The sequence below is a fragment of the Corylus avellana genome, chromosome ca1 (assembly GCF_901000735.1).
Source record: "Corylus avellana chromosome ca1, CavTom2PMs-1.0".
NCBI lineage: Eukaryota > Viridiplantae > Streptophyta > Magnoliopsida > Fagales > Betulaceae > Corylus > Corylus avellana.
Genome location: NC_081541.1, coordinates 18,719,415 through 18,729,212, shown reverse-complemented (window position 1 = coordinate 18,729,212; position 9,798 = coordinate 18,719,415). Strand labels below are relative to the sequence as shown.

Here is a 9,798-nt window from a genome sequence, read left to right as displayed (position 1 = left end):
ATTTTAAACGGATTCATATAAAGATCCAGATTACATTAACTTGGGTACGTGTGATAATCTAATATAATGATTAGATTTGTGTTTTAATTAATCAACGATTGTCATATTAATTATGCCTTAATCGTATTGGGATTATATATATTAGCACCTCCCTCCTCATTGTGAAAAATCTTCTAGCTGTAAATGGCCGAATATTACCAAATTAAGTTTTTTTTTTTTTTTTTTTCATGCAAAATAAACGGCATCGTATCATAAAATTAATTTGACTCTCCACAGTCCACATGTTTTGGAAATTCTTTTCCCGAGGCCCGAGGGCAATACCTTAGCAAAACAACACTACGCCTAACATAGAATTTGGGTTGGGCTACTAAAAACACTGTTATAAAATATATTTGATCAATCCATTATCGCAAGCCCTTATAGCTCAGTGGTAGAGCGTCAGTCTTGTAAACTGAAGGTCCGTAGTTCGATCCTGCGTGAGGGCATTTCGCGAGGCTTTTCATATTTGATCTAATTCCTTGCTTTTTATTTTCCTAGGCAAATATGAGAAACAATTCAAAATGGGGTAACTCAAGGCATTTTTCTTGATTGACTATGGAAAACTCTATGCTTTTTTAGTAATAGTATTTAATAGACTCTGAAAATTAAATGATGTGACAGTAAAAATTAACCTTTAAATTCGAGTTTGTAAAAAAAATAATAATAATAAAAACCGAAGTCCTAATCTAGGAGCTAATTTTTAATGCTATATCATCAGTTGTATATGAATGTATTTTAATTGCATGAGTAAGAAAATATGTATTCGTGACGTGTTAAGGACAAATGTCACTTTTTAGAGACTAAATTTCAGTCCAATTTCAACTACTCATGTTATATAGGTCAATCTAAGTGGTTTTTAAATAGTTCCTTCCAAAAAAATGTGGCAGGTAAGATTTTAAAGCATAAGAGAGTCCCAGGACTGGCAAAATAATTCATTCAAAGTTTTCAATTCCACTGTAAAAATTTTAAACCAATTTTCTGGAAGGAATACCTACCAACACTGAGTGCCTCTTTATTACCTCAACCTACCAATAAAAGGGTACAGCTTCCCCACAAATTGAGATGCATACAACTTGTTCATTACACAATCATATCCATCACAAAAGAGAAACCAACATTCTGAGAAACTCAAATTTTTTTTTTTTTTTCCTGGGCAGAGCAATTCCAATTAGTGGAAATTCAGCTATACAAGCAATTAGCCAAAAAAAAAAAAAAAAACAGGAGTTACAAGACATAAAAGAATGCAAACTGCTAAAATCTTGTCTCCTGGAGATTTGGTAAATACCAAATTGTCAGAAATGAATACATAAGAAACTAAATGAAGAAGTCATGTGGTGGCCAATAGTAGTGGTGCTAGTGGCACTAGTATTCAAGGAAATTTCAACCTGCAATTCTTCAGCCTACAAGAAACTAATCCACCAAACCCACCAAGACCAATCAAAAACTCAAAACCTAAATTCTGCTTCAGAAGCTTTTTGGAACTTTTTGGAACATTTTAGAAATTGTGCTGCAAGAACAACTTCTCTTGAGGAGAAGCAGGACCAATCTCTTCCTCCAAACTCCTCAACCCATCACCAGCAACACTTCCTGCATTTCCCAGATTTTTTGCCTCAGAGTTTTTCCCGTCGACATCTGCATCCGAGACCGATGATTTCCTCCTCTGGGAAGAAGTAACACTAGGAAAAGTTATCCATGAAGGTGCTCTGAACTCAAACCTTTGATCCTCAGCTTCTGCCACGTCAGTTTCTGAGACTGACCGATTAGAAGATCTTTGAGAGGATTTCTTGTGCAACCTACTACTTCCCAAAACTACCTCAGTAGGCAAAATTGGTTGCTCATTGCATGGGCTACCCATTAACTGTGCAAGTGCTCTCTCCAAAGCTGTTGTCACTTTATCCATTGATGGCCTGTCCTTCCCTCTCATTCTCACACATTTACAAGCTACATTTGCAATCCTCTTCAGGGCATCAAGATCAGATGGAGGTTTCAGAACTGGATCCAGAATTGCGTTTATGTCTCCGGATTTAATCAAAGGAACTGCCCACTCAACTATGTTACCTTCTTCATATTGCATATCAATGGCTTTCCTGCCACTAAGAATCTCTAATAGTAAAACACCGAAGCTATACACATCAGATTTGGTTGTAAGGTAGTGAAGCCTGTAGTACTCAGGATCAAGATACCCAAGAGTTCCCGCAGGTAGCTCGGCCAGTGGGGAGCCACTATCTGCAGGTCCCAATAATGACAAACCAAAATCGGCCACTCGGGCATTGTGTTCTTCGTCAATGAGGATGTTTGAGGACTTAATGTCTCGGTGAATTACAGGCGGGCAAGCATAACCATGCAAGTACTCAATTCCTCGTGCTGCTTGGACCGCAATTGTGACCCTTCGAACCCAATCCAGGGCCATGTTCTTCCCATGAAGATGTTGATGCAAGGATCCATGAGCCATGAACTCATAAACAAGAAGCCTTTCTCCACCTTCTTCACAATATCCAAGTAAATTGAGCAGATGTGCATGGTTCAATCTCGAAAGTAGATCAAGTTCCGTATGAAACTCTTTCGAATTCTTCTGCTTGTTGGGAGATGTTATAGCCCTTTTAACCGCTACTACTGTCCCATCCTTCAAAACCCCTTTAAAAACGCAGGAAAAACTTCCCTTTCCCACAAGGGATTCTTCTTTAAACCCACCAGTGGCTCTCTCAAGTTCCTCGTAAGTGAACATCTGTGCCCTCCTCATCTTCAGCTCCTCCAGGTCAGGGCGGATCTTCCCAGTATCTTTCTCGAACGCAGAACCAATCTTATTATTCTTCTTCGACTTTGATTCCTTTCCTGAGCACTGACAGTTCTGTAACTTGTACCGTACATATAACACTGCAGTTAGAGACACAATACTAACCAAGAAAACAGCAAAGGCAATCTCAGCGATGATGACTGGCAATTGCAGTGACCAAAACCTTTCATTCTTCTTTCCATTAATGGCATTGGAATATGAAGAAGTACAATTTGAGAAGCATTCAGCTGAGAAGCAACTTGAACAATTATATGCACACTGCCTATCAGATTTCAAAGTGCATTCAGAACTTTGATACATTTCCGCAGCGCAGCCATTGCTGCAGGGCATGCAAACACGAGAGTCAGAAGACTTGCAACGGGCATTCTCAGGGCTGACTTCATAGAAACCGGGATTACATGGAGTAGACTTGCAGACTCCTGGGGAGATAGCTAAAGGAAGAGAGGTAGGGAATCCGAGACCCCAGCAAACGGGTGCAAGAGATTTCTCAGCAAGAATTCCACAAGTGAAGTAATTTCCAGCAGCAATTTCATAAACCTTAATGCCACTAGGAGGACGGGTGCTGGATTTGATGATAAAACCCCAGCAAACGACTCCGCGGTCGGAGCTCTTAATTCCGCAAGCATGAAACTTTCCCCCAACAACAGAAAGCATTGGAACATTTGGAGGTAAGTCTACATTTCCTTGATCCGCTTTTTCCACAGAAATTTCTTCCTCAATGTTCAAGCTCCTTCCCCAACAAAAGGCTCTACTATTTATCCCCTCTAAAATCCCACAAACATGATATCCACCAGCTGCAATCTTCTGAAACCTCAGGTCCTTAGGAATTAAGCTGATCACTCGGCTACTAGTCTCATCGCCCCAGCAGAAAACAGTCCTATTCTGAGAAAACAAACCACAATTGAATTCAGAACCCGCTGAAATTGACTGAAGCTGACCATCAAAATCATAGTTTTTTGTCATGTTATAGCCCCAACAATCAACCAAAGAAGTGTTTCTGCGTCTTCCGGTTAAGGGTTTCCTCAAACCGCATAAGTGATAATCGCCAGCACTGATTTCTAAGTATTCAGCTCCTTTTATCATGGGCTGAGGAACACCCATTTGAATATAACCACTGCTACCCCAACAATAAGGTTGGTTAGAATCCATTAGAAGCCCACAAACAAAGCCGTCGCCAGCAGTTAGACCAACAAAGGGGAAATGAGCTGGAGTTCCATATATTATAGCCGAGTTTGACCCATAACAAGTTACAAGATGAGACCCATCTGATTTTAAACCACAGAAAACAGGACCTTTCTCACCATAAGAAATGGCAATGGAAGACATCGAACCTAGACCTGAAACTAACCACCATAAATCAGATAGAATCATAAGCTGAACCACAAACCCTGCTCTCCAACTCTTCATATTCATCACCCGGATGAGGAAATCTCCATCTCCTATCAAAAACCCCATCACAAAAAGCCAACCTAAGTTTTCCAAGATAACAACAGACTTCCCACCTAATACAAAAACTAGCAGAAAAGCCAATCTTAATCCTTCTGAAGTTTATCTACTCAACTGAAACACCATCCTACTTCCTTGCCTCCACGGTTAAGGAGAAGAAGAAGAAGAAACAGTATATAAGGTTCAGTTTCCACATAAACAGAAATTTTGAAGTAAATGTGATAACAACCACATACCAGAAGCTCTTGATCAGCCACAACTTACAAATATACCCAGATCAGGACTTTTCTACTAAGACAGGAAATTGCCAATTACCAACCATGAAAGCAACAACATAAAGACAAACCCAGATAGTTTTTTCTGTTCTTCAAGACCAACAATGAGAGAAAAATTGATATGTTTCTTCTCTTTGTGCTGCCAGAAATACTTACAGTCAAGATCGATGCATGATAGATTATTCCAGCAACTTTATACCGACAAGCACTCTGCAGCCAGACCGCCTTAGATAGCTAGGAGCCATGGAGTTCTTTAAATTCTCTCAGTTTCATCAACAACACCCATGTATGACAAAGCCTCAAGATTCTCTTTCCATTGCATTGCATAGCTGTTGCATTTGGGAGTGTTGGCGAAGATGTAGATTGCATGAAAAAGAAGAAAGGGTTGATGGTTGAAGGGTATTACTATTGCAGGCAGGCAGAGGCAGGAATGTGTAGAGAGAGAGAGAGAGAGAGAGAGAGGCTGCATTAAATGCAATAAAACTGCAGCTTCTGAATATAGGCAAAGCGTAGGTGAAGACAATAAATGAAAAGTTAATGCCATTTGATCTTTTCATGCCAGGATATATGACTGCTCACTTGGGAACCAATCTCTGAAATATTTTATTACTTTCTTTGGTTTTATGCAAATTTTGTTCCATAAACTTCTCTTTTGCAGCTCAATCAAATTCTTCCGTGCCTTTGCGGCTTTGCCTTCTCTAGTTTTGTGCGTAATTGTAGTGTTCGTCAACGCCTTTTTGCATGCATTCGAGATTTGTATGGAAAATTATAGTTATTTCATTTTTTTTCCAGGCTTATTTTATTATTTTCTTGCTTTGTGGGGCTCAATGCTATTTATAGCCTTACGATCAGGAAAACAATATATGGGAAAAATCGGCAACGCATATTCTTGATGTAGCAATGTTTTATTTACTTATTATTTGCTTGGTCAATGGAGCTATGTACGTTTTAGTTGAATATATGATAATGAGTTGACTAATGTTTAAACTTATAACTAGTTTATAATTTTTTTTTTTTTTGTTTTTTTTTTGGTAATTTCACTTTAAACTCCTGAATTACTATGCGATTTGAAAAGCTCCCTTTAAACTTCAAAATTTTTCAATTTGAACCTTTCAACTTTCAATTGCAGTCAATTTAAATCTCCTCCGTCAGATTTAGCTCTTAACTTCCTTGATTTATCCCTAAAAAGACCAAAATATGCTTGATTTTTTTTAAAAGAAATAATCTACATTTTTAAAGAAATAATCTGAGCCAGTTTGGGAGTGTGTTTTTAAAGAAATAATTTGCGTTTTTAAACCAAATCGTAATTTTTGAGTGTTTGAGATTGCGATTTTAAAAATGCAAATTTTAAAATCGTGGAAAAATTATGTGCGATTTTAACAAGTTTAAGCAAACGCATGTATGATTTTAAAAAGTGACGATTTCAAAAACGCAATTTATAAAATCGCACTTATTGAAATCGCACTCCCAAACGGGCTTGGAATTAAAGGTAAATTTAAAATTTTATAAAAAAGTCATGAGAATAAACGTCATTGTCTCACTTTTAACATTTAAAATCTGACGAAGGAATTCAAATTGATTGCAATTGAAAGTTCAGGAATTGACTAGTGTTTAAACTAGTTTATAATTTCTTTTTACAGATTGTTATTATGTGTCAATATAATTCAAGTCACGTCGGCCATTAAAAAAAAATTAATACCTTTTAATCATATGTTAACATGTGTCACTAAATTATAAAAGAATTGTATACCAATTAGAAAACCTGCATCATAAACTTTAGTTAGATTGTAAATATGTTTCGGTGCAAGTTTTTTTTTTTTTTTTTCTAAGTACAAATTTCTTAAGCACCTAATCTACACCACGTGCTAATAAGCGTATTAGAGCAATAATCGAGTCAAATATTGAATGTTGAAGTTTGATTCCTTTTATTTTGTTACGAGTATGAGTCAAAACTTATTATCGAGCTAGATTTTATATTTAATCGAATATTGAATGTTGAAGTTTAATTCCTTTTATTTTGTTTCGAGCATTAGTCAAAACTTATTATCCGGCTAGAATTTGTATTTAATCTCAATTATTTTATTTTTCAAACGTACTCAACTTTGTTCACTGAACTGTTCAATAACTTATTTATTCATCATATAAAGTAATTAAGTATTGTCATTGATTTTATACCTTTTCATAAATACATGCTAATCATTAGTTAATTATTGTTAAAACTTTATCATTTGATTTAGTTAGATAAAACAACGTTTTTAAAATTATAAAAAATTAATTTCGTCAACCTTGTATTTATGATAAATTTTATAAATTTATTTAGAGAAAACTTCACTTAATCCTTATGAACTTTACTTTTATGGCTTTTACGATCCTCCTCCCTTAAAGTTTTAAAACTCTCAATTTAGTTATTTAGTAAATCGAACAAACGCCTAAATCTTTTTAAAAAAAATTCTAATAATAAATAGGGATATTTTGAAAATTCTGACAAAATTATAACAAAAATGGGGTACTTGAATGAAATTGAAAGTTTAAATCCCTTAATTCAAAGCTTTTGAACTTCGAAGTACTTTTGAAACACGTGGAAATTTATAGGGGTTTTGTGAGGTTTTCCCAAGAAAAAATTTAATTGTAATTTAAGGGCAACTTTGTAATTTCATAAAGTTTGAAGGGTAAAATGGTCATTTCACCATTTGATCATCTAATTTAACCCCAAACCCTAACTGGAGAGGAGCTTCAATGCACTAAGTGCTTGTTTAGTTCGCGGAATGACTATTCTATTAGGAAAAGAAATTAAACTTTGGGAGTTTTTAAATTTTGAGAGAGAGATTGCAAAAGCGATAAAATTCCTAAGAATTAAGTGAAGTTTCTCCCTCGAGAACCCCTTCTATTAAAATGGATCTAATAAGAGATTTGCAGATCATTTAAAACCACCATATTCAATGGATATGAAAACACCGAATCCTACGAACAAAAGAAAACCTATAAACAAAAGAACCAATTCCCCCTTTCAACAGCGACACAGGAGGGAAGGGATTTGCCAACAAATAGAGATGCAAGAGCGATGCAAGCCATGAAATGTGGTATAGTGGCGGTGAGGAAGTGGTGTTTGGGAATTTTATGTGGAGTGGGTTATTTGTGGGTTGGCTGCCGTTGGGTGGATCTTTAGAAGGAGGTGTTTTCTTTGGGTTATGGAACAATCGTAAAAATTGTTCATTCTGTTGAGCCCCTTCAACTGATTTTTTATTTTTCTTTCTGAGCATCAAACTAATTGCATAAAAATTCTCCCAATTGAGCCCAGCTCCAAGCCTCACTGCAAAACCGTTTCCATGGATATCCAAGAGCAGAAAAGACAAGAAAGTTCCGGTGTTTTTACCGCTTCTTGCATTTTATGCTTTTTGCTTACGTGTTGAAGTCTTGATGAATGCTGTAAAATTGGGTTTTTACGCAAAGTCTGGTTTGAAGGTTTTCTCTTCTCCATATATTTTATGATGGAATGAACTATTTACATTATATCTTATAACCTTATCTACAACCTCACACATTATAACCTCAAGTTTATATAAACATGTTTTGCAATATAAACACAAACATAAATATGAAAAAAAAAAGAAAAAAGTAAAGGGTCTAAGGTATTAAGTTTGGCTAAGCAAGCATGCCTTTGTATATATATATATTAAGCTTATATACAAATTTATATAAGAGAAACTCATCTTATAATGGAGTTTTTTAATATTAAACATGTTGGTACACTTAGGTGCCCGTCACCTTCCACCTGTTGAGGAGAAGCTACAAGAAAAGCAAAGGAGGTTAGAAGGTGTCGGTGATGTGACCAACGATACCCTCTAATGCTCAAGTCAACATGGAAGGGAGAGTGGGATTTTGCGCAAAGTAAGGGTATATGATAAAAAGGGCATACCTGTGATGGGAGGTGGGGTACTAGCTGGTTCTTTATACAGGTTTTCTAGGGTCTTAATGATCTTACATGGAGATTCTCCAAGCCCTTAGTCCTGTTGGAGGAACGCTCGGGAGAGGCAATGAGTGCACACGTCCCATATAAGGGGCATGTATGACTTGCGCAGGCCGTTACGTGAGCTAGTAGGGTGCACGATCCACTGCGTCAAGCCGAACGTGAGAATTGGAGCGCATGGGTTGTTAACTAATTAAGCTGGTGGGTCTTTGATCGACTGTGAGAGGCTACTACGTAATGGTGTGCTTAGGCTTCCATCGGGCTTCTTGGACAATGGTTTGGGGGACCCTATAGGTCTTCGGTTCATTAGGCCTTTAGTTTAATGGGCCCCCGACTCTTTTCTAGGCGACTTCGACTGGTTGGCTTTCCAGAATCGTCCTTTAGTAGTTGAGCCTTCTAGTAGTCCATCGATTCCCTCGTTGATAAGTGTGTTGATCAATCTAGGAAATATGAAATTGTCTTGTAGTTTTCTGGCCTTCTAGGCCACTGGTCTTCTACTGGGCACCTCCTTCAAATGAGGCTTATGTAATTAGGCCCTCTATTAGTCTATCAATCCCCTCATTGATTAATGTGCTAATCAAATCAAGGGAATCTGAACTTGTCTAGTGAGCTTTTTGATCTCGACCGTGGGCTTGTTGCCCCGGTCCTCTTTGTGCCCCCGATCTTTTCATGGGTGCCCACTTCAAAGGAGGCCTTAATAGTTAGGCCCTCCAATGGTATGTCAATTCCTTGGTTGATTAGTGTGCTGATCAAACCAAGTGAATCTAAAGTTGTCCAGTGGGCATTCTGATCTTGACCGTGCACTTGTTTCCCTAGTTCTCTTTAGGTCGCCGATAGGGGCTTCAGTAGTTGGGCCCGCTAGTAGTCCGTTGATTACCTAGTTGAACAATGTGCTAATCAAACCATGGAATCTGAAAATTTTCGGTGGGCCTTCCGATCTTGACAGTAGGTTTGTTCCATCATTTATGTTTGGGTCGCCAATCTTCTTATGCTTTTCTGGTGTGCCTTCTAATCTTGATTGTGGGCTTGTTTCACTAGTTCTATTTTGGCCACTAGTCTTCTAATGCAAGGCCCTTTTGAAACATGCTTTAGTAATTGAGCTCTCCAATAGTTTGTCGATTCCCTGATTGATTAGTGTGCTTGTCAAACCAAGGGAATCTGATTTTGTCTTTGCTCCCTCCTATATTGATGCAGATCAGCAAGTCTCGTCTGCAAGATCATCTGTATCCCGTCCGGATGAGCCTCAACCCGAGAACCTCGTCTACAATCTCGTCCGG

The 9,798-nt window shown here is 37.5% G+C and overlaps 1 protein-coding gene and 1 non-coding gene across 2 annotated transcripts; one reads left to right on the top strand and one right to left on the bottom strand.

Annotated features, from left to right (window-relative positions):
* Nucleotides 1–413: 413 nt before the first annotated feature.
* Nucleotides 414–485, top strand: TRNAT-UGU (transfer RNA threonine (anticodon UGU)). Its single transcript has one exon. It is a non-coding gene; the product is annotated as a tRNA-Thr (tRNA).
* A 788-nt stretch (nt 486–1,273) lies between these two features.
* Nucleotides 1,274–4,983, bottom strand: LOC132167348 (serine/threonine-protein kinase-like protein ACR4). Its single transcript, XM_059578294.1, has one exon. The coding sequence runs from the start codon at nt 4,286–4,288 to the stop codon at nt 1,535–1,537; it is 2,754 nt and encodes a 917-aa protein (XP_059434277.1). The 5' UTR covers nt 4,289–4,983; the 3' UTR covers nt 1,274–1,534.
* Between the last annotated feature and the right edge of the window lie 4,815 nt (nt 4,984–9,798).